The sequence below is a fragment of the Arxiozyma heterogenica genome (assembly GCF_036370985.1).
Source record: "Arxiozyma heterogenica strain weizmannii chromosome Unknown scaffold_5, whole genome shotgun sequence".
NCBI lineage: Eukaryota > Fungi > Ascomycota > Saccharomycetes > Saccharomycetales > Saccharomycetaceae > Arxiozyma > Arxiozyma heterogenica.
Genome location: NW_027042658.1, coordinates 1,365,993 through 1,393,909, shown reverse-complemented (window position 1 = coordinate 1,393,909; position 27,917 = coordinate 1,365,993). Strand labels below are relative to the sequence as shown.

At 30.8% G+C, this 27,917-nt stretch overlaps 10 protein-coding genes across 10 annotated transcripts; 4 read left to right on the top strand and 6 right to left on the bottom strand.

Annotated features, from left to right (window-relative positions):
- Positions 1 to 116: 116 nt before the first annotated feature.
- Positions 117 to 1,064, top strand: NTR2 (Ntr2p; the record flags this gene model as incomplete). The annotated part of the gene is made up of 1 exon (XM_064860897.1): positions 117 to 1,064. One exon carries the CDS (start codon positions 117 to 119, stop codon positions 1,062 to 1,064), a length of 948 nt encoding a protein of 315 aa, XP_064717914.1.
- Positions 1,065 to 1,143: 79 nt separating this feature from the next.
- Positions 1,144 to 3,105, bottom strand: ALY1 (Aly1p; the record flags this gene model as incomplete). Its single annotated transcript, XM_064860896.1, has 1 exon — positions 1,144 to 3,105. One exon carries the CDS (start codon positions 3,103 to 3,105, stop codon positions 1,144 to 1,146), a length of 1,962 nt encoding a protein of 653 aa, XP_064717913.1.
- A 2,144-nt stretch (positions 3,106 to 5,249) lies between these two features.
- VPS51 (Vps51p) lies at positions 5,250 to 5,699 on the bottom strand (the record flags this gene model as incomplete). The annotated part of the gene is made up of 1 exon (XM_064860895.1): positions 5,250 to 5,699. One exon carries the CDS (start codon positions 5,697 to 5,699, stop codon positions 5,250 to 5,252), a length of 450 nt encoding a protein of 149 aa, XP_064717912.1.
- Positions 5,700 to 7,380: 1,681 nt separating this feature from the next.
- Positions 7,381 to 9,834, top strand: PWA37_004404 (uncharacterized protein; the record flags this gene model as incomplete). Its single annotated transcript, XM_064860894.1, has 1 exon — positions 7,381 to 9,834. The coding sequence occupies one exon, from the start codon at positions 7,381 to 7,383 to the stop codon at positions 9,832 to 9,834; it is 2,454 nt and encodes an 817-aa protein (XP_064717911.1).
- Positions 9,835 to 10,415: 581 nt separating this feature from the next.
- HEL1 (E3 ubiquitin-protein ligase HEL1) lies at positions 10,416 to 12,251 on the top strand (the record flags this gene model as incomplete). The annotated part of the gene is made up of 1 exon (XM_064860893.1): positions 10,416 to 12,251. The coding sequence occupies one exon, from the start codon at positions 10,416 to 10,418 to the stop codon at positions 12,249 to 12,251; it is 1,836 nt and encodes a 611-aa protein (XP_064717910.1).
- A 232-nt stretch (positions 12,252 to 12,483) lies between these two features.
- MIC60 (Mic60p) lies at positions 12,484 to 14,271 on the bottom strand (the record flags this gene model as incomplete). Its single annotated transcript, XM_064860892.1, has 1 exon — positions 12,484 to 14,271. The coding sequence occupies one exon, from the start codon at positions 14,269 to 14,271 to the stop codon at positions 12,484 to 12,486; it is 1,788 nt and encodes a 595-aa protein (XP_064717909.1).
- A 1,361-nt stretch (positions 14,272 to 15,632) lies between these two features.
- YPT52 (Rab family GTPase YPT52) lies at positions 15,633 to 16,316 on the top strand (the record flags this gene model as incomplete). Its single annotated transcript, XM_064860891.1, has 1 exon — positions 15,633 to 16,316. The coding sequence occupies one exon, from the start codon at positions 15,633 to 15,635 to the stop codon at positions 16,314 to 16,316; it is 684 nt and encodes a 227-aa protein (XP_064717908.1).
- Positions 16,317 to 16,608: 292 nt separating this feature from the next.
- Positions 16,609 to 17,526, bottom strand: PRY2 (sterol-binding protein; the record flags this gene model as incomplete). The annotated part of the gene is made up of 1 exon (XM_064860890.1): positions 16,609 to 17,526. One exon carries the CDS (start codon positions 17,524 to 17,526, stop codon positions 16,609 to 16,611), a length of 918 nt encoding a protein of 305 aa, XP_064717907.1.
- Positions 17,527 to 19,450: 1,924 nt separating this feature from the next.
- Positions 19,451 to 19,612, bottom strand: PWA37_004399 (homeobox domain-containing protein; the record flags this gene model as incomplete). The annotated part of the gene is made up of 1 exon (XM_064860889.1): positions 19,451 to 19,612. One exon carries the CDS (start codon positions 19,610 to 19,612, stop codon positions 19,451 to 19,453), a length of 162 nt encoding a protein of 53 aa, XP_064717906.1.
- Positions 19,613 to 23,093: 3,481 nt separating this feature from the next.
- PWA37_004398 (uncharacterized protein) lies at positions 23,094 to 27,629 on the bottom strand (the record flags this gene model as incomplete). The annotated part of the gene is made up of 1 exon (XM_064860888.1): positions 23,094 to 27,629. One exon carries the CDS (start codon positions 27,627 to 27,629, stop codon positions 23,094 to 23,096), a length of 4,536 nt encoding a protein of 1,511 aa, XP_064717905.1.
- Between the last annotated feature and the right edge of the window lie 288 nt (positions 27,630 to 27,917).

Below are 27,917 nucleotides of genomic sequence, written 5' to 3'. Positions count from 1 at the left end.
AAATTTACATACAAGTACAATTAGTAGACAAGGAGATATCTAGTTTTTACAAAATCAAGACAAAATGCACTTAATACTATTTGTGGCTTGATTTAAAATCGCTTAAAAATTGTATTATGGCCATCAGAAAGAGAAATAAAATCAAAATATCAAAATTTTCAAATAAAGACGAAGAGAATGTTTCCAAATCAAATAAGGTAACATTATCCTTAGGGTTTTCTGAAGAAGAAGAGGATGCTGAGACATACATCAATTTAAAACCTATTAAACCAAATGCACCATTGAAATCTACATCTAACGGTATAACTAATAATGTAACAAAAGTCAATTTTCATAAACCAATAACAACAACAGAAGAAGATGAAGTGGAAGATATATTATACCAAGATGAATTAAATAAACTGAAGAATAAAACTCATGATCAACCGAAACAAGTTATAATGAATCTTGAAGACATGATTTCAGTAGGTGAGATTTCAGATGATGAGGAAAATGCTAATATACCTAATACTAACAAGCTATTTAAGGGTAACGATAAACAGAGTAATGCCAAAAGGCTCTCTGATAAAGATATACGATCACAAGAAAAAGAATACATCAAATTGATGGATGAAAATGATAAATTCACCTTAATGGACACACTAACTAAGAACGGAAGAGTTAAACTATCTCAATTAAATAAAAATGAAGGCGACTATAAATACAATGATGAGCTTGAAGGAGGAGAATTTGCTGATGAAAGGTTACCCTTAAGTAATAAAGAGCAAATTCATCAAACAAGTCTTCGAAGAAAACAAATTGAGGAAGCTATATCCAATATCCCTTTAAAAGAATTTAAGGAGAATGTGGAAACAATATCAACTTTAAAAGCACGACTCCCTACTTTATGTGATGATGAAGAGTTTAATTCAGGCGATTATAATAATCTTGACGATATTCTTAATCAAAATAAGTTAAATATTAAAAAAATTGAGATTGAAATAAAAATAGTAACTAAAAAACAAGAAGCTTTAATAAATAGTCGAAATAATTTAATTGAACAATTAAATAAAATCTCATTATAAATCATAAACTTCATCTTTTTTTATAGCAATGTGATACAAATTCTAAATATATTAATATATTATGTTTTCAATTTGCAGATTAATTAATCAAGGATTTTGGTATCCAAGAATCATTGATATGAGAAGTGGACAGATCTTGTTCTATCACTTCAAACTTATTATTTTGGATATATATATCATTTTTCTCATTGTTTGTATCAGATTTTTTATAATTAAATTCAAATTTATTCAAATCTTTGAGAATGTTAGAACCTATATTTCCAATAACTGTAGTCGTTATATTTGTATTAGATACACCACTACTACCATCATTTTTATTATTAAAAAGCTCTTCATAGGAAGGTGGTGAAATTACTGAGTCTTTGATAAAGTTATCTCTATTTTGAGATTCCACAGAAGTAGACGTATAATTCACATTCACTTTTGGCATAGCTTGAGCAGTAGTCAAATCATATGATAGATTTATCGGTTGGTAAATATTATTTATTAATTTAGAGGAGTTAATCAAAGGTAAAGAGCATCTTTTAGCATTATTGACATTATTTTTGATTTTTTTGTTTGTTTTGCCAGCTAATACCATGCTAGGAATAATAATATCATTTGCACTTAATTTATCTGTGATTGTATTTGATGTGATTACTTCAAATGGAAAAAATCTATTGGTTTTTGGTGAAAAAAAAGCCAATGATGGTGTTGATTGAAGATATTGATTTGACACAACATCGTTATATCTAGGTAATAACAAATTTGAATTTGAACATAATTTATTTAAAACAGTGATAGGTGTATCAATAACAATTTCATATATTTTTCCTTGAAATATGACAGTCAATTCAAACTTGAGCCAATGAAGAACTTCGACATACGAATTAATTATTTGATCTGGATGAACTTTTTTATATGAGTTGAGACAGTACGGCACAAACATTTCATATTGAAAATATTTATTTTCGATATCCCCATATAAAGAGGATAAAAGGTTTCCACTTTTGGCTTCAGAATGTTGCAACAAAAGATATTTTTTTATGTTACCTCTTCTATGAATGTTTGAATCGATCAAAGAATTAAATTGTAATCTTTCTTCAAGAAAGACATTGATTCTATTCAATACAATCATTTTATTTATTGGAATAAAGTGGATAGATAAAGGTAAATATGCATCCAATAAAATATTTCTATTACCTATGTTTATTTCATAAAATAACGAATCCTTCCATGTATTAAATATATGAATCGAATCTAAATCATCTGTAATAATATTTGTTGGAATATGAACTAAAGTCAATGGAAGATTTCCAATAGCAGCTTTTTGGGAATGTGAAGATAAAAGAAAAGATAAAAACCCACTTCTTTTGCTTTTTTTTGTTCTTTTGTTATCACTAATAAGAATTCCCTTATCATAATCGGTATTTTTATCATTACTTTCATTTGAACATATCATAGTTAAAGTCAGCTGGTATTTACAAATACCGTAGTCTGTTCTTATTGAATCTGGAAGACAATGGTTTCTTTCTTTATTATTCGGTATGATATATTGAAAACTAAACACATACTGTCTACCCTTTTCAAAAACCATTCCATTGCAAAAAGAAGATTTTAACTTATTATTATTAGTATTATTGATTATGGCAGAATCTGAATATCTTCTACTAACATTTACACTTGTTAACAAATTTAAAGGAACGAACAAGTCAGGTAACGAATTATTATTATTACCGAATAAAAAATAATCGATATTAATTAAATCATGTTCCTCATGATAAATTTTTTTACCAGTTCGAGAATTAATCAACCCCTCAGGCCAATATAATTCAAAACTACCATTAAAATTCAACGTAATATTAGAAATATGACAATTTCTATAGAATTTTAGTATTACTGTACCTGAGATAACAATATTTAAATTATCTGTTGGAACATATATGACTTTATCTAACAATTGAATATATGCTGAATAATTATTATTTTTTATGACTGGTTTAGAGTCAGGTGAAATATCAAATAAATTGGTACCTTTGGGAAATATATTGTCACTTGACATAATCGATAACTTTTGTAAAAATATGGAAAGAAAAAAAATGAATATTTTAAATTAATGTATGTCTTATTTTAACTTAATTTGTGACATTGGAATCTTTCCTAGAGAAATAAAAAAAAAAAGAAATAAAGATACAACAATAATATACTCTCTTTAGAAATCAAGAAAGGGTGAATAATAAAAATAAAGTTTGCCGAAAAGTATAACACAACAATATAAAGGTATTATAAAAGTAATTTCTTGTTTTGTCTTCTATCTTTTGTTCTTCAGAGAATAAAGAAGATCAACTAATGTATAGTTTCAAAGAACTTTAAGATTTTATGCCATTTCCGAATTTTTGACGCCGTATATATATATATATGTGTAGTACATCTTTCCTTTATTTCTTATTACATGCAATTACGTATCAAAAGTAAAAACGACAGAACAAAAAATATATTATAAGATAATATAAGATTAAGATAAGGAAAGATAAGAAATGTTTTATAAGAAATTACATGTGATTTGAACAGGCAATTGGCGATTATAAGAAAGATATCAATGCGTCATTTGATAATAATAGAATCAATTTCTCCAATCATTTTCCGGTGTGAAAAAAACGGTTCTACTATTTTACTGCTCCACCGTTTATTCTTATCTAATAATATGTATCATATATAACATATTTATCTATTCGATACGTAGTTCATCTATTCCCTTTTTTTTTTTTTTTTTTTTTGCTTAATTTTTTGTCTTTGTATATAAGAGAGCTCGAATGATGTCATTGGTAAAAGATAACAATCGAAATATTTCAACTACTACTATTATTATATTTTTTTGTAGAGTAGTTTACCACAGCGCTAGATAAGAAATCAAACATCTTTTATCTCTTTGGTAATTCACATTTATTTCATATTACAAACTGTGATCTTCCCTCTTTGGCTCCTTCCCCCCAGAAAAAAAGAAAAGAAAAGAAAAAAAGACAAATAAAACATAACAATATTGTATTTCGATTGCCTTTTTAGGATATACGCATTAAAAGCCTTTTTCATTCTTAATTTTTAGGTTTTTGCAACAAACGGAGACCTAACTTATGATTGAGACTGAGTAGAAAAGGTAGAGTGCTGCTATCTTCCAAACATAAAATAGCCCTACTTAATCTACTATTCTTGCAAACCTTAAACAGTTTTCCAGAAAACCGATACTACAAAAGTAATTTCATAATAACATTTCCTCATGCTTGAACATACATAATGCTATACAAAGAATCCATTTAAGAAAGTTATCTTAAAAAAAAAATAAACGAAAAAAAGTAAAAGATGAATTAACCCTAGAGATTAATGATTAGGACAAACACCACAATCACATGTACCCTAATTAAAAAAAACTTTCCTTCAACAACAAAAAAAAAAGATTTCTGTAGTTAACGACCTTATAAACAATTTTCAGAAGAGATTGCAATCTCTATTTTGTGTAGAAATATTGAAACTATTATTTTGTGATTCAAGGATATTGTTTGAGAATTAATAGAAAAAAAAAGAAAAGATCAATAATATTGTATTTGGTTAGTCATCTACCTCTATTGTCATCTTATCCTTGTTTTTTTCTGTTTTTTTTTTCTTTTTTTTGTTGTTCTTTTATCTTACATAGTTCTAATATAAATCCCTAAATCTTGATAAAATGAATAAATAGACGAGCTCTTAAGTTCTTATCTTCATCTCTGTTTCTATTTCCTTATTCAATTAGAAATCCATTTGATCAATAAGTAAAATACTATTATTATTAGAATTATACACTATATTTCAATGTATAGTATGTAACTATTGTTATGATTATACACACACACACATATATATATATATGCATGCATGCATGTATGTATGGACACATGCAAGTTACTTTTAATTTTTTTTTAACTTTCTATCACCATTTGATTTTATTGCTACCAAAACTGTTATAACACCACAAGATTTCACTAATCTTGTTTTTTTTTTTTTGCTTTTTTTTACTTTTTATCAATTCAATATGTGATCAATCATTGTATTTAAAGCACTAATGATGTTTAGAAGAAAAAAAAACATTAAGAATATTCACTACAAGTAGCCAACGATAAACCATATGCACTAATATTAGTTTCTTTTTGTTTTTTGTGCAAGTGTATGTGGCATTTAAGTATTAATATTTTGTTTTAATTCGTCCCACATGAGATTAATATCGCTATTTGGATCAAGAATATTTTCTAAAGAATCATTAACTCTTATTAAATCGTAGTAATTATCGTATATTGTTGATTTTATCATATTATTAGTTTCTTGTTCCTTACCTAATAACCTATTATGGATTTGTATCAATTCTTTAAAAGTATAACTGGAAGATTCTTTTTCTTTTTCCTGCTCCTCTACTATCACCTCCTCTTGTTTGTCCAAACTGGGACCATCATTGGATGCACTGTTTTTAACGTTATTATCATCCCCATCAGATACATTTTCATTCACATCTTTTATCGTTACACCATTTTCTTCATTATTTTCTTGTTGATACTTGTTTAATAGCAACTGCCTATCTGTATTCAATCTACTTACTCTGAGTGATTTTTTATGTGATATTTGCTCTGTCATAATTAATATACACTTTCCCTTCTTTCTTTTTATTAAAGTGGGATTGTGTCACATATTCATTCTTCTTCTAAGTTCTTTTGAAAAAATTCTGATACTTTAATTATTCTTCTTTTTTTTTGATTTATTTAGTTTATGTTCTTTGTCTTTAAATTTTTTTTTGTTTTACTTTTTTCTTGGATACAAGCCGACAAGTTTTCCTTTTTTATTTCTATTTTTTTATTAATTCGTCATATTTGATTATAATTATTATTATTATTATTCCTCTCTAATTACTCTGTCATATTTCCGTCAATTTCCGCACATTTCCGTTGTTGCTTATACAAAGACAAAGAAAGCAGATTCTTCTCTTTCCGTGGAATCAATGGACAGAAAGAAAAAAAGTAAAAAAAACTGAAAAATACTATTAATAGTTTTCCTTTGATTATTTTTCCTGTCCTATTACTCCCTCCCCCTTTTTTTTTCTAATCGTTTATTTCTGCCTTTCCCCCTTTTTCCTCCCTCCCCCTTCCAAATTTCTTTTCTTTTCTTTTTTTTTTTTTTTTTTTTAATTTTATTTTTTCAATTATGACATTTTGTGTTTCCACCCGTTTCCATCCACACACCCACCCACCCCACATTAATTTTTCTTTCATAACTCGCCCCCTTTTAGGTAATAATCATACCCTTAGATAAGCCACTATTATCAATAATATTTATTTCTTTTTTTTTTACCCGAGATGGTAAATAAAATGAAAAGGAAAGTGCCTTGAACATTTCTTGATTAGGAAAACATAGACATATAAAATAATCTTGATCTTATAAAAAGAAAAAAAGAAAACAAATAAACAGAAAACAAAAGACGTTTTGTTAAGAAAAGAGAAAAAATCACTCAAGAAATTAATTGTTATTATTTTGTTATTGTTATTTTTATTTTTATTTTTAACTTTTAATTTTTTTTTTTTTTTTTTGCTTAAAAAGAAAAATGGAATAATAAATACAATTTGGTCAATCAATTAAGCGGTCAATTTAGTAAAGAGATAGACATATGGACAGATAAATAAATAAATAAATAAATAAATACATCCTTGTCAAATAGCTGTGGAATTTATAGTAACAGCATTCCTTGGTCTTGTTCATCTTTCCCAGCAATTAAATTTTCCATTTGCGTATAGATTTACCTTCGTTTCCCCTTCCTTCTGTTACCTTTAAGTACTTTCCTTAAAACAAGCAAATAAATAAATTATAAAAAGTCTTGCATGACTTTTTGCTTATTTGTGTACCTCTTAGTGGACATATATACATATACATATACATATATATATATCTTTTTTTTAAAGTATAACTAAAATAATCTATTGCAAGATTTCACTCGAAGTTGTTTTTACTGAATCAATTTGATTTTCCATTTCCCTGACTTATTTTTCTTTTTTCATCCATTTTTCCTTCAACGCAACTCACAGTTCAATAGAAACAAGGACAGAAAACATTTGAATTTTAAATAAATCCTTATCAATCATTGTATTCTGCACTTTTATTCTAAATTATATACCTCTAGTTCTTATTTCTTATCTTTATCTTTAACACTTCCCTGTTTACTGACTTATCTTCTTTTTTTTTTTTGTTGTTGGCTTTTCTAACTACATTATTATTGCATTTTAAAGAGTAAATTTTGTTATCTAAAAGAAAATACAAAAAGAAAAAAATGTTTAGAAATATTTTTAAGAGAAGGGAATCCCTAGATGTCAATGATAAGATCAATACCACTGAAAAAACTAAGCTTATTCTTAAACAAGCAGAGAACTTTGAAGTCGCCTTGATGGCAATGGATTATGTCCTTGATGATAGAGCACAAGAAGGTTTGAAATTATTGACAGACAATAGCGAACAAGGCGATAAAAATGATGAAACCATTAATGTTCTAGCAAAAGGTGTTATTGAATTCCTAGCTGCTACTTTAAGTTTTGAGGCAAAAGAAATGAAAATCGCATCCGAGACTTTAGCTAAAGCTGAACAGTTATCTTTAAGGAGTAAAGCAAGAGCAGAAAAGGAAAATATTAAATCAAGTAGTTATTATCCACCTGGAACTGTATATGCTGTCACTTATACCGAATCAACCCTTTTACATGCTTTATTAATGCTTTTCAATGAATCTATGATAGACGCTGCAAAAGCTGTTTTAAAATTACGGAAAGCTTACTATACATTACAAGAAATTCTAGAATCTGTTAAAAAAGTAGACCAAGCTATAGCAAATAGCAACGACAATTCACAAACATTCTACAAAAATAAAGACGCGCAACATAACATAAATAAAAACAATAACAACAACAATAGTAATTCTTCTGCAAGTTTTATATCATTATCTGGGAAACAATTTGTATCTGTTGATATCCCATACAAATTATCCCCCGAGGAACAAAAAAATTCTGAATTATTGGCTAACGCCGAATTAATCCATAATATGAGAGTTAGGAGATTGTCTGGTACCCATATTGACAATATTCCTGCAATTAACAGACTAAGAACTGAACTAGGTATTCAATCGATATCAGAACAATCTGTATCGACCGCCTCTTCTACTTCTACAACTAATAATAGTAGTGATGTCTCTAGTTCTGTAAAAATCACCAATTCTGATGAACCTGTTCTATTGCTATCTGAAGATTTAGATGTGTATCAAGCTACTATAGACGAATTTATTCATTCTGGTGTCAATTTATGTTTTGGTATATTACAAGTCGTCTTATCTTTGTTACCTCCTGCCATTGGTGCCGTTTTATCCGTTATTGGTTTCAAAGGATCTCGTGAGGATGGTCTTCGTCTAGTCTGGAAATCTACAAAGCAGAGAAACGTTCATGGTTGTATTGGTCTTCTAGCTTTAATGTTTTATTATGATGGTCCATTCCAATTTACTGATGCTGATTTTGATATTCCTGCCACTCCAACACCATCACCCAATTCTTCTACTACTACTTCTTCCTTTTCCACAGCTTCTTCTTCACATAGCTCAAATAATTTATCTGTTTCACCTAGATCAAAGTCAAGATCAAATTCTAGGTCTTCCTCTTTATCTGAATCAATGTCAACATTAAAATTAAATAGGAAAGAAGAGATGGATGCCCCAACTCTATTGCATCCAGGAAAAATTCTGGAGAGTGCTTTATTACAAGCAAGAGCTTTATTCCCAAATAGTGCATTATGGTTATTAAATGAAGCAAGAATGCTTTCTGGAAAAGGCCGTCTAAAAGAAGCTGTAGCATTGATGGATTCTATTGATGTAAATAAAATTCAAATGAGACAAGTTAAAGTGTTAATGATTTTTGATAGAGCTATCACTTTAGTCCATTTACATGAATTTGATAGAGCTGCGGAAGATTTGATTTCGTTGGTAGACATATCTGATTGGTCACATGCCCTATACACCTATTTTGCAGGTTGTTGTTATTTGGAAAATTGGAGAATGTGTCAAATGGGCTTATTGGATGAGACTAATTCAAAAGGTATGAAATGGTATGAAGAAAAGGCCAGGGAATTAATTTTCTCTGCACCAAGTTATCTAGGTAGGAAAACTTTTAAATCAAAGAATTTGCCATTAGACAGATTTATGTTAAGAAAAGTTGAACAATTCAAAAGTTTACAAAAGCAATTAGGTGCTGATAATCCACTGGATGCAATTGCTACGTCTCCAGTCCATGAATTAGCATACTTTTATAACGGTTACAACAGGATGACCAAGGACGGGTTAGAACTAACCATGAAAATGTTAACTGAGTACGAAAACCCTGCTATTAAATTATGTGATCCAGATCAAGAATTAATTAAAGATTTGTTGACTTCCTTGACAATGAGAAGACTAGGTAAAATTAAGGAAGGTTGCGAAATATTGGATGAACGAGTACTACCAAAGATTTTAACCATTGATCCAAATAATGGTAAAGTTAAATACTTTAAAAAGACCGAAGACCCATGGGCGTACCCAACTGCATTATATGAACGTGCTTTATTCTGTTGGAAATTGAATGAAATGAGTGGGTTACAAGAATGTAAAGAATGGTTAACAAGAGCACAAAATTATGCTGATGATTATGAATTAAGTACCCGTGTTGGTATGAAAATCAAGGCCGCATTAGATAGAGTGGAAAATTCTTTACAATAGAAAGCTATCTATCTATATATGTATAGGTGTGTGTGTACTTTTTTTTTATCTTTCTGTTCTAATATTAATGAGAACTTTTGTTATAATGAATGTTAATGATAATGATTATTTCATTGGCCGGTTGGTTAAATAAGATGTACACCTATTATACTAGCACTTATGAATATATTTATACATATATAAATACTTTAAAGCCTCTGTACATAAATACCCTATAAATAAAAATCTATCTAAGTTATCAACTAATTTTCGCATCATAAGTTTTATCTGTATAATTTATTAAGTATTATGTATTTTCTTTTCAACTTTGAAGCCTTGGAATTACTAAAGCGTTAAAATATTCATTCCTTTAAGGAAAGATTCAATTTATATAATTTTTTAGAATATTTAAAAGTATACATAGAAAAGACATCAAAGAGGGCTTTTCTTTTTGAATATATTACAGTTTAAAAGTTAACCTATCCAACCCCCTGCTCATGAATGGTAAGTGGTACTCATTCATATATAGAAGACCTTTTTTTTATTTTACCTGATAGGAGAGTGAAGAAAAGTAGAAAGATAATTGCACATTAAAATAAAAAATGGAGGGATATGCATATGAATATAGCCATGATAGTTCAATGGATTCTATTACATTTTCGGATACAGAATATCCAAGAAACTCCTATGAAAACAAAAATCCCAAGGAAAGAGGAATAAGCAAGGATAAGCTAATTAAAAATACTATTGTTGATCATGTTTTAACTCAAGAATCAGAATTTGATATTGATGACAATTTATTATACAGTGATGATGAGTATGACGAAGACTATGATGACCCATATATGAATAGTTCATTTATAGAACCTATTTCGACCATCAAGGAAAGAAAGGGCTTAAGCAAAGGTAGTGTACCCAATTTGAAATATGAATGTTTGACCACTCAAAACATATTTGAGAATATGCTGGCAAAGGTGCACCATTTACAACCTATTTTTAATATCCCACCAGAAGATATTTTAATTCTTTTACAACATTATGATTGGAATGAAGAACGATTATTGGAAGTTTGGACTGACAGAATGGACGATTTATTAATAGAGATTGGCATTAATCCAAGTAGCGGTAATATTAGTAGTTCCATCAATGGTAACGGTCAAATGCGGTCAATATCAGACATTATAGAGAATAAAAATTCATATTGTAATAATCAAACTGAAACAAATAAAGACGAAAATGAAGAATATCAGATACCCAACACCAGAACTAGAGACATTTCCTTTAAAAATAATTTCTTTTGTACGATCTGTTGCGAGGAAAAATCCACTGAGACATTTTCATTAGAATGTAACCATGAGTATTGCATAAGTTGTTATCGTCATTATATCGAGGACAAATTATATACTGGAAATATTATAAATTGTATGGGATGTACTTTAGCCTTAAAAAACGATGATATTGATAAGATTATGGGACATCCTTCAAGTACAAAACTAATGTTATCATCAATTAAAAGTTTTGTTTCCAAACATAATCGTAATTATAAATGGTGCCCATTTGCTGATTGTAATTGTATTATTCATTTAAAAGATACTTCATCGCTACCTGAATATTCAAGATTGCACTATTCTCCATTTGTCAAATGTATTAATTTACATAAATTTTGTTTTACATGTGGTTTCGAAATACATGCCCCTGCAGATTGTATTATTACTAATGAATGGGTTAAAAAGGCCAGAGTAGAATCAGAGAATTTAAATTGGGTCCTTTCTCATACTAAAGAATGTCCGAAATGTTCTGTTAATATTGAAAAAGATGGTGGTTGCAATCATATGGTTTGCTCCAGTTGTAAATACGAATTTTGTTGGATCTGTGAGGGCGATTGGGCACCACATGGTAATAGTTTTTATCAATGCACACTATATAAGAATGACGATAATAATAATAATAACAATAATAGCACTAATACTAATTCAATTACAGATGTTAATAAGTCATTAAAGAAGTATACATTTTATTATAAAATGTTTAACGAACACGAGGTATCTGCCAAATTAGATTGGAAATTGGGGCAAAATGTGGGGAATAAAGTTAAAGAGTTACAAGAGAAACTAGGTATTTCATGGATTGAAGGTCAATTTTTGACAGATAGTATAAGGATGTTAAACGAAGGCAGAACTGCATTGAAATGGTCATTTGCAGTGGCATTTTATTCAGATGCATCACATAATTTAACAAAAATTTTTATAGATAACCAAAGTCTTTTATCAAAGGCTGTAGAAGATTTATCTGAGTTGTTACAAATTAAAGATCCTGAGATAATAATGAAAAGAAAAACAGATTTTTATAATAAAACGGGATATGTAGAAAATAGAACTTTTGCATTGATGGAGTGTGGTAGAGACTTATTATGCAAAGGTATATGCAAAGCGAACTGACAACACGAAATAACCTAAAAAAAGGAACTAAATACATAGTTTAAATTTAAATGATGGAATTTGATAGTTATATAGGAATATCAATATATAATATATACTCATTATTTATTTTTTTCTTCTTTTGAGTATCAATTTAGTTATATATACAATAAAATACATCTAATTACTAGTAGTGTATTTGCAAAAAAGAAATTTCTGTTTATTCCATAAGTCTAAACAAAAAGGAAAGAAATTATAAAGTTTTAATTTCACTATTCAAAACTTGCAAAAGAGTTTCAAATTCTAGTTTTCTTCTCGCATCTTCTATCCAATCTTCGCACAATGCTCTTGTCCAACCATCCAATTGCACAGCATCCATAACAGCATCTTCTAGATTGGATAGTTTGATATTATTTTGGATTCTAGAATAAACAATACTTAAGTTTTCATTTTTTGAAGTATCATTATCATTTAACTTAGTTGGACTAATTTTAGATAAAGGCTCGGGTTGAGAACCATTCTTTGTGAAAAGTAATAAAGAGAAGAGCTTAGCCATTAAGTGTCTGAAAAATCCAGAATCTGATGATAATAAAGATGTAGTTTTGAAATCTTGTGCTAATAAAGACCATCTATTATATAATTGTTCGTTTGACAAAATTGGTTGGTCCTTGGTGATATTTTCCAATTCATTCAATGTAGTTTCTAATAATGTTGGTTTATTTTTCATCGAACATTTACAAGATGTATGTTCATTAACCTTAGATTCAATATTAGTTTGTTCATTTTGTGTCTTATTTTTTTTATTACAGCAAAGCTCCGTAGAAGTGGCTTTCTCACCATTAGAACAACACCTACAATTATCTTTTTCAATTGAATTATTGATGGTAATGGTTTTTTTAGATGGTAAAATACTTGCAATCAATTTCAATTGATTAATTTGTTTATGAATAGTGATTCGGTCAATTGAACCACTAAAGGAGTATAGTTCCTCCTGTATAGACTTTAAGATTGTAGTCAATTTGTTCTTGATTGTGTTCCTTATTACTAAATTATCGATTGAATCGATTGTATTGTTAAATTTATTGAGTCTTTGATCCAATTCCAACAATTTTTTCAATTTGCCGTTTCTTTCGGATTCAATCTTATCGGTGACGATCTTATTAAACTCATCAACTTGTGTGATAGATAACAAAGCAATTTCATTATCCTTTTTCGCCCTTAGTTTTGCTTCATTGGCACTTAAGCCAACAGCCAAGGTTTGAGCTGCTTTCTCTTCAAGAGCTTCTTTAAATTTCATAAATTCTAAATTGTACTTATCCTCGATCTCAGTTTCTTTTTTAGCTATTGATTCATTGAAACTTGTGTCTAGTTCGATTAACTTGGTTTTGATACCTTCAAAAATTTTTTCATCGGTATGATTCAAATATGTATTGTTTAGTAGTTGAACGCTATTTAATACAGATTGAAAAGCATTTTCGAAAGTTTTTTTGTCGATATCATTAGTGATACCTTGTTTACCCCTTTCATTGATTAATTGAATGATATTATTCAAATTATCCACAATCCTATTCAAATTTTCATCTGAATTATCAGTCTCCAAAGAAACAGGATTCAATTCTATAATTGGTTTTGCTTCTGATTTGTCATCATTCTTGTTGTCATCTGTAGTAGTAGTAGTACTGAATATTGATGTCTTTGAGACTGGAATATGTATTGGAATGCCAACAGTTTTACCCATGATGTAACTTTTAATGTTATCCCAAGTTAAATCATTATTTTCAATAAAATTGCTGCAAATCTCATAATTTTTGATGATTATATCACTTGAAGGTAGGGTCTTAACGACAAAATCTTTATATTTAGGATCTCTTTCACTTAAATAGACACCAGCAGAATAAACAGTGATGACAGCACTTGAAAGTGCCAAAATGGTGTTTCTTATTCTATGTGTTTTAACTGGGGGCTGTATTACCGAACCAGTCGAATATACTCTAGGACGGACATTCAAAGCCCTTCTCATTGTGGTTTTTTGGAACGTCATGTCACTCAGTCGATTGACCTACTAATTGATTGATTATTCTTTATAAGAAAGTTTAAAAGTACAGAGGGAGAGAGAGGGGGGGGGGGAGGAAGATGGATATATGAAGTGCCCTAATTCGTACAACGATTCTTGATAGTTCAATACTGTTTGTATTGTGGAGTAGTTCAGTACCTCGAACTGTCTTAATTTCTTTCTGTTTCTTTCTCTAGTTACTTTAGCCTTAACCTCTTACTTCTCTTCGTACACGTCCATAGCATCAGATAACGTCATATTGCTGTAACCCTAGATTCTTCCCCTTTACACAACAAGCATGCACTGTAGAAAATAAATAAATTCGATCTTTCCAAGAAAATCCGAAAGCTGACGGGGAAGAGAAAGAAAAAGATAAAAAGAAAAACAGCTTTTTGATTCGATGATGAAATAAAATAAACAAAATAAACAAAATAAACAAAATTGTTGACGCAAGGCTTCGGAATCAAAAATTCTAGTCGAGTTCATTTTAAACTAATATAATAAGATAATGTAACTTACAATAGGATATTGGTGGTATTATAAGTTCTATTATTATTTATAGTAGGAAGTTAGTGGTACTATAAATTGTTATTGTATTGCTTGGTCTTTTTTTTTCTACATAAGTAATATACAAAATACAATATTATACAGTATACTCATTTTATCTTCGAGTCTTCTTCAGTATAAATTTTCATAACTTTTAATCACTTAGTACGGTGAATTTAGATTATCAAACATGACTTTAATCACATTTCAACATCAACAAAAATAAATGAAATAAAATAGAAAAAAAAAGTAGAGACCTGATGTATCACCTAGGGTTGGAAATGTCTTGCCATAATCTTACCATTAAAAACATTAGGGCTTAATGGAAAAAACACAGAATAAATAATTTCAATTTTCTTTATCTTGTTTTTTTGTTTTTGTTTTTCTTTTGAAAGTTGGGACAAGATATATACGAAAATGGGTGGAGAGGAGAAGTAGGAAAAGTAAGAGAAAGAGGAGACAAGTGAAACAAAGTTACTATGGAAAGAAACGAATACATGTCTGTTTTATACATAGTTTGCACTTGTACGTTTATGGAGTGGTAAAATTGTTGTAATTTGTAAGTGTATACATACTTAAAGAAACACTTGCAAAAAAGATAAAAATCAAAATAAAAATATAAAGTTAACAAGACAAGTTTTTACATTTATATATATAGATATATATATATATATATATAGATAGATAGATAGATAGATAGATTTTATTCAATAGATAGTTCTATCCAAACACTGGGATAAAAAGAGAAAAACATAACAAAATAAGAACATAAAAGAATCAAACGAAAAAAAAAAAAAAAAAGAATGTTGCAATTTAAACTGGTTTTACTAGGCGATTCATCAGTGGGTAAATCGTCTATCGTAAATAGATTCGTCAAGGATACATTTGATGAATTCCGTGAATCTACTATCGGCGCAGCATTTTTATCACAAAGTATCAAGATTAAGGATCCAAAGACAAATCAGGATGTTATAATAAAATTTGAGATCTGGGATACTGCAGGTCAAGAAAGGTATAAATCTTTGGCTCCAATGTATTATAGAAATGCCAATGCAGCTTTAGTGGTTTATGATATCACAATAGCAGATTCTTTATTGAAAGCTAAATCATGGGTAAATGAATTAAAAGAAAAAGTAGGAAATAGTACCGATGATAATGATAATGATAATGATAATAATAATAATAATAATAATCTTGTTATTCATTTAGTAGGCAATAAATTAGACTTAGTAGAAGATGATCCAGAGATGCGATCAGTGGCAACTGAAGACGCAGTAAAATATTCTACAGATGAAAATTTGTTATTCAAGGAGGTTAGTGCAAAGACTGATTTCAACATTAAAGAAGTATTTCAAACAATAGGTGAAAAACTTTATGAAATTAGGCAAAAAGAATTAGATAATAATAATAATAAACAAAATAAAGGTGAAATTAATATTAGTTTGCCAAGACCATCTACGAATGATTCAACATCTTGTTGTAGCTAATATATATATATATGTGTGTATGTATATATATTAGATCATCAGTACTTTTCTCAATTTTCTCCCCTTATCCTTTTCTTCGGATCGGATTTATAAAAGAGCAGAGGTTTTGAAAAAATAAACATATATCATAATTTATCATTATATAATACCTAAAATATATATATATATATATACATATATATAGAATAATTTTGAATATGAAATAGAAAATTTTTATTATATTTTATTTTATCTTCATTTTTATTTTTATTTTCTTTAATATATAATGTATTGACGGGTAGGAATAGGTAATTTAAGCTAATGGCATGACGTTTTCTGGGAATTCGCCGATAACATTACCGGCAGGATTATAAGAACAAACAACATAATCACCCCATATACCTCCACAGGATTTAACACCACAACCAACCTCAGTAGAAGATTTCCAGACTAGTTGAGTGAAATGCCCTGTGTCTTCAGAGAATCCAGGATTATTATAATTATAATATTTAATTTCACTGTACCATGCATCAACGGCACCTTCAATACCGTAACCAAGTGCTAAGTTTTCTCCGTATGGACCACCAGAATGAACTAATGTCCCAGAACAATCGTACTGGTCAGCATAATTCTGAGCATATGTTTCCAATTCCGTGGACCATGTTAAAGATGGGGTATCTTTATGTAAGGCTCTTTTATTATTATGAGCAGATAAAAGTTTGGAAGCATTATCAGATAAAGAATCGGTACTGGATACAGTAGAGTCAGATGTTGTAGTAATAGATGTGGGCGTAGTAGTAGTAATAGTAGCACTGGCAGCAGCAGCGGTGGTAACAATAGCAGTATTGGCAGCATTATCACCTTCTTGTTCAATAAAGACATCAGTAACAATATCATCAGTAGTAGTTGTAGATGGAGTAGCAATAACAGATTTATATGTAGATGTTGTGGAAATTGGCTGAAGAACAGTGGTACCTTCAGCTACTGCAGCATTAACTGTAGTAGTTTGTGATGCCGCAGTTGTTTCTGATGGTATTTGTGTTGGTGTTGTTGGAGTGTTATCAGCTTCAGTATAGTATGTTGTTAGTGTTTGATCGTTGGTGACATAGAGAGCACCTCTAACTACTACTGTAGTTTCCTTATGAACGTGTTGTGTGATAGTGACAACTGCAGGAACCGCAAAGGCGGAAGAAATAAGGAATGGTAATAAAGATAATTTATTGATCTGCATCTTTTATTCTCAATATAATATTAATGAATGAATGAATGATATATATGTTTTTTTTCTTCTTCTTTTGACAGTGATGCAGAGATAGGGATATATTTGAATGTATAAACTAACTAAAGGTTAAACAAATAATTGCTAGAATAATAAAAAGAATGGACGGATTCTCGATTGAGTCTTGACTAAAAGCCTTTTCTTTATTCGATTACTTTATTTTATTGTATCTTATTTCTGCAGATCAGACTGACTGGTTAGTTATTTTTTTTTCTCTATCTTCACATTTACACTAACTATTGTCAATTGATCGAGAATCAAGCCGAAAGAAACAAACGGTGAGATATAATGAAAAAAGATTTCCTTTATATATAAATTATTTAGATCTTATTGATCTATAACAAAACAAATCAAGACAAATTGAGATAAATCGAGATAAAAATGAGTTAAGACAGTACAATATGAAACATTTCGAATCATGATCCTCTTATTTTCCTTTTTCGTTGTTATTATTGTTGCTGTTTTTAATACGTGATTGTGTTTTCGAGCTACATACGAAACATTCTTTTATTCAATACATTATAAAAAAGAAAAAACAGTAAAAGTAAAAGTAACATAATATGAAATGGGGAAGGAGAGAAGGGAGAGGAAACTTACACGAACTGCAGTAATTTTTTTTTTTCCTATTTTCTCTAGTTTCTTGACAATTTCTGACCCCCGTTTATATTGTGCCAATATACAAATTACTCAAAGGCAAACGGAACGAAAAGGCACACAATGTTATGGAAATAATGTACGTTTTTGTTTGGTTTCTGTAGAATACAAATGTTTGGAGTTCTGGACTCCCTTATTCCGTTCTATTTGGCATCATTACGAGAAATCGCGTAAAGGTTGTGGAAGAAAAAAAATGTCACATATTTCAAAAATGGAAAACAGAGAAAAAAATAATAAAAAAAAAAAAGAAAGAGAAAATAAAACACGAAAACCACGAAAATTGAAAAATTTTCTATAAAAAAAAGAGTCTAGATTCTTCCGTAAAAGTCGTCGGGTTCTAACGGATAAATAAAATACATAAATAAAAAAAAACAATATTTATAGTAGAATATATATTACGGCGACTACTATGCATAAGTATGTCGGAGTTCATGAATGAAAAAAAGAAAAAGAAAATAAAGAATTGCAAGTATGTATGTCACAGACTATATTTCATGGAGTATGTAGGGTATGTTCTCTCGACCCTACTTTGGGTATTTCGATAATTATCTCTTACAACATTCTTTCAGGGAAATACATTACTGTACTCAATATACAATGTTATGACAGAATATGACAATCCAGGAAATATTTGATCTCAAAAAAAAAAAAAAAAAAAGAAAAGAAAAGAAAAATAGATAAATAAATTAACAAATACAAGAACATGTTTAATTAACAGGGATAAAGGATACCTATTATGAGGGAGAGAGAGAGAGATGAGAGGGGACGATATCAAAAAGCAGGAGAAAGGACGAGATTAGTAATGCTAAAATGGATTATACGAAAACAAACACATAGAAAGGAAGGGAGGATAGAGGAGAAAGAAAACATGACAGAACAAAACACAGCACAACACGACAAACAAACAAACAGATAAAGAGAAAAACCAAAAAATAAGAGAAGATATCAAGAATAAAGAAGAAACACCACAAATAAACCAACAGCTAAACACACTAAAGTAACCTGATAACACAAATACCTACATATCTTTAATTTGTTTATACTGCTGCAAAAATAAAGAATCAAAAGGAAATAAATATAAATTCATAACTATTATTATTGCTGTTAATAACTGAAAAAAAAATTTTTTTAAACTAAATTATTTGGTTCTATATCTTTTATTTATAAACTACTTAGGGTTAGTACTTAAGAGGTAGTTACCTAGCAAAAACAATTTTCAAAATTAACATACCCATATTCTTACTTGCAAGGGACTAAGTCCACATTTCCTGGCAATTAACTGTCGTTCCTCCTTGGTCAACCACTGTTTCTGGGCAAACACTTTCTCCAAGAATAACCGCGTATCCTTGGTTAGGTGTGTTCGACCATAACTATTATCATACATGTGTCGTAAAAGGGTCTTTCTCTCACATAAACAAAGGTCCGATTCAAGAATTAACTAACAACAAAACAGAAGAAAAGAAAGAAAGAAACTATATATATATTTGTAGTTGTGTATGTTTCAAGTTAGTAACTATCTATAAATATATACACACTCATTCCTTCAAACATTCATTTATATCAACCTAGATATCTTGATTAAAGTAAGAACATACTTTAGAACTAATATTAAATAATAATTGTAGTGACATGTTGTTTATCCTCCTAGTTCAACTTCTTCACACACATACATATATGCGTGTGTGTGTGTGAATATGTATAGATTGGATGGCCTCTCTTTCTCTATCAGTCTTCTTCCTTCCTCCCACTCCTCTTGTTCTCAATGTTATTCATCTTGCAATACAACATAAGAATTCAAGAAATACATCCTTTTTTTTCAATCCCTACTCATATATGGAACATACATCTTTATTATATTGACTTATTCACTTTAAATAACAGAGAGAATTGAACCTACATCACTACTACTAACATCATTATTAGTCATTGCCATTAATAGGAGAATGAATATTATATAATCTATAAAAACGTAAGCGAATATATATATATATGTATTTATTTATTGATGTAGAAATATGCATATTTTGAAAGTTGTACATTTGGGCGGCTAATTTTACACAAGTTTTTAACTTTTTGTTTTTTTTTGTTTATCCTGTTTATATTTTTTTTTGTTGAAGTATGTTGAAATAAGATTAAAAATGGTATGTGATGATCTAAATTTTTCATACCAAATAACTGAAAAATCTTATAACAGCATATAAAAAAAATATTAAAATAAAATGTGTTATAACATATATTTAATCATATATGTATATTAAATATGTAAAACAGAATAAAAGAAGTTATACAGGAACAACTTATAATACCACCAATATCCTATTATAAGTTTTTATCATCTTATTATATTGATCTAAAATGAATGCTAGTAGAATTTTTTATACTGAAGTCTTGTACCAACAAAAGGGGTTACAATGAAATAGACAAATTCATGGCTAATTCTGTTAATTTTTTATGTCTTTTGTGTTTTAATTATTCTTTATATTCAAAGTATTTATTAGTTTTATGTTGCTACCTGATAATTCTTACAATTGAAATTTTTCAATTTTGACCGGATCTGGTTTCTTTTTCCAACAAAACCTGAGCTAGTTACTCCTTTTTCAATATTGCTAATCACATCATAAACTTCTCTCGATTTAATCTCGTAACTTTTACCAAATGTATTCATAAATCTTTGGTAAGATGCCGTATAAATTCATTAAAAATAATGAAACAGTCCTTTCACGAGCTTTAATTTTGATTACTTTTAGACTTTTTTGTTGTTTTGAAGTTAATGAAGCTAAAAATGTTTCTTTATTAGATGAGATTTCAAAGATGACCTCTACTAAATGGTTAACTAGGTCATGTTGGTCATCTAATGCTTAATTCTTAGCTTTAGCTAATTGAAAAAAAGGTTCGGCAACTACATCAATAGATTCTCCACCAAAACACTCAGTTAAGTGATTAAGAAGACTTTTTCCAGTCAAAATGTCATAATCATCAGCAACATATCTATCTGCCTCCTTTTTAGCGGACCCTTGAACATTATTAACAATTAATAATTTTAATGCCGTTTCAAATATTTTCTTAATATAAGCAATCATATCATTGGATGGATTCCATTGTTCAACAATGACATTTAGCCTTCCATTTTACGCCTATTGACACCAATATAGGTTGAGATTGAACATGTGCATAGCTAAAATATTAATTTATTTTTTAAAGTTCTTTTTTCTGTTCAATTTAAAAGGAACATAACTTACAGCCGTTACGACAGGGCTCGTAACCTATTGATGCAAGGCTTCAGTATAAAAAATTCTACTAGCATTCATTTTAGATCAATATAATAAGATGATAAAAACTTATAATAGGATATTGGTGGTATTATAAGTTGTTCCTGTATAACTTCTTTTATTCTGTTTTACATATTTAATATACATATATGATTAAATATATGTTATAACACATTTTATTTTAATATTTTTTTTATATGCTGTTATAAGATTTTTCAGTTATTTGGTATGAAAAATTTAGATCATCACATACCATTTTTAATCTTATTTCAACAAATTCATTAATTGGAATAAAAAAATAATAACAGCTTACTGAAATTGGATGTTCTGGAGTGAATAAATGGACTAAGTAGCTTTTAGTGAATATAAATCTCCATTAAAATGCAAAGTATGTAATATTTACTTATCAATAGATATAAAAAAAGACAAATTGATAAATTTTTGTCGCCCTAGAGGAAATATATCAAAAGTCAGTATATGTAAAGCGAATGTTGTATTCATATCATGTTCTTATCCTTTGTAGACTTTTTATATATCCTCATCTCTATATTGTACATGCAGCAGAAGATTGAAGAATTTAAGCATGATGTTGTATAATATAAATATATAATAATAATAATAATAATTAAGAATGAATACTTATATATCAAATAAATACAGACACTAATTATCAACATAACTCATATATAAGTGTGATATAGAAAAACTAATTTATATAGCATATCCGCTATAAGAAATATAGTTTTGATTTGTTAACATAAATAGATATTAAGTAAGAATGTGGTTCAAGCGTAGATGTATGGTTGATGCTCGCAATTTGTCAACATGCGTTGTTTACTATAATAAAATGCTGTAGTGCAGTTTAGATGAATGATCTTGTTGAAATATATTTGATGTTACAATATTCACTATAAAATAGTAGTGCGTGAACTTATCTCTAAGTCTGATAAATATCTCATTAAACAGTATAGGATTTTCCTAGAAAGTAGATAGTGGTCTTACTGTGTTTCTTTGTCAACTACTGTTTTGTTAAGAAATATATTTAACAGATAATTAAAATTTTGTTGAGAAGCATATTATATTACAGTAGTTATCTCTAGAGATTTGTAGTATAAAATAGTTGAAAATTATTCAAGCAAAATATTATGGATCATGAAAGACCAATGAATACATATAACAGTAAGCCTTCCAAGAAGAAAAGTGGCATACGTGGTCTTTAGTCAATATATTTTGGTAGATTTTAAAGAATGTAAATATGTAATATATATGTTTATGCTCAAAAGATATTACTGTTGGCAATAGTTATTATAGTAACGGTAATGATAACGATTGTCAAATAGAATATGAATATATCAGGAAATGCAAGGTTTAAAAAGGTTAATCAAATAACAAGATAAGTGATTGTTTGGAATCAATATATCATTATATTAAAAAGAAAAGCTCTTATGTTCTTGGCATTGCTGAAGCGTTAGTTATCTTCTCTTCTGTTGGTAAGTAAAAAAAACTAAAGAAGCAAATGGATTATTTAAATGAAAAATAGGGTATAAATAAATATTATTATATATAAGATATATATGTATATCGTTTAAAAATCAACTAAAATATGAATGGAAGCAAAGAGAAGAGTGCCAATGCAAAACTTGACCATTTAGCTGCAGTGGTAGGAGCAGAAGCTTCATACTGTGACAATGTTACCGCACTTGATCTGCCACTTGGCTTTGCGGTTTGGGAAGATACGTGTAATGGTTCGTGAGTTACAGCAACCTGTAGAGGATTTACTGTAGTTCCAGCCAACGAACCTGCTTCAGTTTCAACCCCGTTTGTTCTGGACGATGATCCAATCTTCATAGTGCTCCAATTATTGCCACCTGTAGTCTCTGTGTTTCTTGTAGCTGCAGTGTTTTCTTTTGAAGACTCTGCCATTCCAGAAGGTGATAATGACAATGATGGCTCAGCCCTATTAGTATTCCAATTATTGCTTCCTGCAGTCTCTGTGTTTCTTGTAGCTGCAGTGTTTTCTTTTGAAGATTCTGCCATTCCAGAATATGAGAATGCTGTAGATGTTGATGAAGAATTCCAGTAATGATATCCTAGACTTGAAGGAGCTATACTTGGAGTAGCCACAATAACAATGTCGATTGGACTACTACTTCCATCAGAGTTAGTGGTGTAGGAAGTAGATGTAGAAAGAGGAGATGCAGAAGCAACCAAACCTGGGATGTATGAGGTGATTTGGCTGACAGCTGGAGTCTCGACAACAATAACACCAACTGCACTACTGCTACCATTCGAGTCAGTGACGTAGGAGATGTATGAAGAAAGGGCAGAAGCAGATCCTACTAGACCTTCAGTGTATGCAGTAACAGTGCTTCCAACTGGGGTAGCAACAACAACAATGTCAATAGCACTGCTGCTACCGTTGGAATCAGTGGTGTAGGATGTGATTGTGGATTGGGCTGAAGCAGAACCTATGATACCTGGAATGTATGAGGTGATTTGTTTTGGTTTTGGAGTCTCGACAACAATAACACCAATGGCTTTGGTGCTACCATTGGAATCAGTGATGTAGGAGATGTATGAAGAAAGGGCAGAAGCAGAGCCTACTAGACCTTCAGTGTATGCAGTAACAGTGCTTCCAACTGGGGTAGCAACAACAACAATGTCAACTTCACTGCTGCTACCGTTGGAATCAGTGGTGTAGGATGTGATTGTGGATTGGGCTGAAGCAGAACCTATGATACCTGGAATGTATGAGGTGATTTGTTTTGGTTTTGGAGTCTCAACAACAATAACACCAACTGCACTACTGCTACCATTCGAGTCAGTTACATAAGAAATGTAGGAAGAAAGGGCAGAAGCAGAGCCCACTAGACCTTCAGTGTATGCAGTAACAGTGCTTCCAACTGGGGTAGCAACAACAACAATGTCAACTTCACTGCTGCTACCGTTGGAATCAGTGGTGTAGGATGTGATTGTGGATTGGGCTGAAGCAGAACCTATGATACCTGGAATGTATGAGGTAATTTGTTTTGGTTTTGGAGTCTCAACAACAATAACACCAACTGCACTACTGCTACCATTCGAGTCAGTTACATAAGAAATGTAGGAAGAAAGGGCAGAAGCAGAGCCCACTAGACCTTCAGTGTATGCAGTAACAGTGCTTCCAACTGGGGTAGCAACAACAACAATGTCAACTTCACTGCTGCTACCGTTGGAATCAGTGGTGTAGGATGTGATTGTGGATTGGGCTGAAGCAGAACCTATGATACCTGGAATGTATGAGGTAATTTGTTTTGGTTTTGGAGTCTCAACAACAATAACACCAACTGCACTACTGCTACCATTCGAGTCGGTTACATAAGAAATGTAGGAGGAAAGGGCAGAAGCAGAGCCCACTAGACCTTCAGTGTATGCAGTAACAGTGCTTCCAACTGGGGTAGCAACAACAACAATGTCAACTTCACTGCTGCTACCGTTGGAATCAGTGGTGTAGGATGTGATTGTGGATTGGGCTGAAGCAGAACCTATGATACCTGGAATGTATGAGGTGATTTGTTTTGGTTTTGGAGTCTCAACAACAATAACACCAACTGCACTACTGCTACCATTCGAGTCGGTTACATAAGAAATGTAGGAGGAAAGGGCAGAAGCAGAGCCCACTAGACCTTCAGTGTATGCAGTAACAGTGCTTCCAACTGGGGTAGCAACAACAACAATGTCAACTTCACTGCTGCTACCGTTGGAATCAGTGGTGTAGGATGTGATTGTGGATTGGGCTGAAGCAGAACCTATGATACCTGGAATGTATGAGGTGATTTGTTTTGGTTTTGGAGTCTCAACAACAATAACACCAACTGCACTACTGCTACCATTCGAGTCAGTGATGTAGGAGATGTATGAAGAAAGGGCAGAAGCAGAGCCTACTAGACCTTCAGTGTATGCAGTAACAGTGCTTCCAACTGGGGTAGCAACAACAACAATGTCAACTTCACTGCTGCTACCGTTGGAATCAGTGGTGTAGGATGTGATTGTGGATTGGGCTGAAGCAGAACCTATGATACCTGGAATGTATGAGGTGATTTGTTTTGGTTTTGGAGTCTCGACAACAATAACACCAATGGCTTTGGTGCTACCATTGGAATCAGTGATGTAGGAGATGTATGAAGAAAGGGCAGAAGCAGATCCTACTAGACCTTCAGTGTATGCAGTAACAGTGCTTCCAACTGGGGTAGCAACAACAACAATGTCAACTTCACTGCTGCTACCGTTGGAATCAGTGGTGTAGGATGTGATTGTGGATTGGGCTGAAGCAGAACCTATGATACCTGGAATGTATGAGGTGATTTGTTTTGGTTTTGGAGTCTCGACAACAATAACACCAATGGCTTTGGTGCTACCATTGGAATCAGTGATGTAGGAGATGTATGAAGAAAGGGCAGAAGCAGATCCTACTAGACCTTCAGTGTATGCAGTAACAGTGCTTCCAACTGGGGTAGCAACAACAACAATGTCAATAGCACTGCTGCCACCATTGGAATCAGTGGTGTAGGATGTGATTGTAGATTGGGCTGAAGCAGAGGCTATGATACCTGGAATGTATGACGTAATTTGTTTTGGTATTGGAGTCTCAACAACAATAACACCAATTGCTTTACTACTACCATTAGAGTCGGTAGCATAGGAAATATATGAGGAAACAGCAAAAGTCGAACCCACAGAACCCGAAGTGTATGCAGTAACAGTGCTTTGAACTGGAGTAGCAACAACAACAATGTCAATAGCACTGCTGCCACCATTGGAATCAGTGGTGTAAGATGTGATTGTAGATTGGGCTGAAGCAGAGGCTATGATACCTGGAATGTATGACGTAATTTGTTTTGGTATTGGAGTCTCAACAACAATAACACCAATTGCTTTACTACTACCATTAGAGTCGGTAGCATAGGAAATATATGAGGAAACAGCAAAAGTTGAACCCACAGAACCCGAAGTGTATGCAGTCATAGTGCTTTGAACTGGAGTAGCAACAACAACAATGTCAATAGCACTGCTGCTACCATCAGAGTCAGTGGTGTAAGATGTTATTGTGGATTGGGCTGAAGCAGAGGCTATGATACCTGGAATGTATGACGTAATTTTTTTTGGTATTGGAGTCTCAACAATAACAACATCGACCAGACTGCTGCTACCGTTTGAGTCGGTGATATACGATGTAAAGGTAGAGATGGTAGTGACTAAACTTATGGAGCCTGCAATGTAGGAAGTAGTTGTACTTGGAGCTGGAACCGCCTCATAGTAGGCAATTATAACTTCTTCATTGTAAGAATTAAGCATCGTTGTAATGGTGGTTGTCTCAGTAGTTGTAGTAGCGGTTAAACCAGGAACTGTACTTGTGATTGTAGAGGTTGTTGTGGTGTATGCTGTAGATCCACTGTATGTGAAAGATATATCTGAAGTGTTAGTGAAACTTCCATCGGGAATACTGTATAGATAACTACCTATACCATTGTCTACAGTACCATCTGGCAAATTCATTGAAATATCTAATAACCCTTGTTGATTCTGGTTGACGTATAGAAGTTTAAAAGGATAATAGTTACCTTCTTCCATATATATTGTCTGTATACCTGTATTCAAACCATATGTTACACTACCAGTAAGTGTAAAAAGATATTTGGGGGAGATAAAATCTACATGTTGTTTACCACACTCAAATGCCTCACCAGAACCTATGAAAACTGTAACAGAATCATCCACTTCAGCGGTTAGAGTGTAAATACCTGTTAGTGGAGCTTTATAATAACCAGTAATTTCCATCATGAAATTATTTATAATGACATTTTTGTAACCGTATGGAGGAATGGTCCAGTCATTGCCTGAATACCATGTTAAATTTGTAACACCAGTAATTGAACCAACATACTTATTTTTTAAATAACCACCTAGCAAAAAGTTTTTTTGTTGATAACTCCAAGTATCGTGTATGGGGTATTGAAAAAATCTAACAGTGGCTCCTACGGTACCATCACTTGGAACTGCACATGCAGCTGGAGCATATGCTGCTGTAGCAAATTGTAAATTAATATGAAACCATAATAGTATGGTAACAAGGTTCTTATAACACAATAACATATTGTATTATTAAGATTGAAAATAATGGAGATATTGTAAGCTTTAAATAAGAGGATACTTTAATGTTAGAAATAATATATGGATGTAGTATAGTTTATTTGGTGAATTGTTTTTGTTTCACTTGATACTTGCTGTTCAAACTTATGAGAAAAGTTGGTTTTAATGAAATTTAGCAAGAGGAAGATAAGAACATGTTTGAAAATCAAATGTTTGAATATGATACCCTTTTATATTTGAAGGATAACATAGAAAGTTGTGGTTCATAATATGATATACGTTATTAGAAAT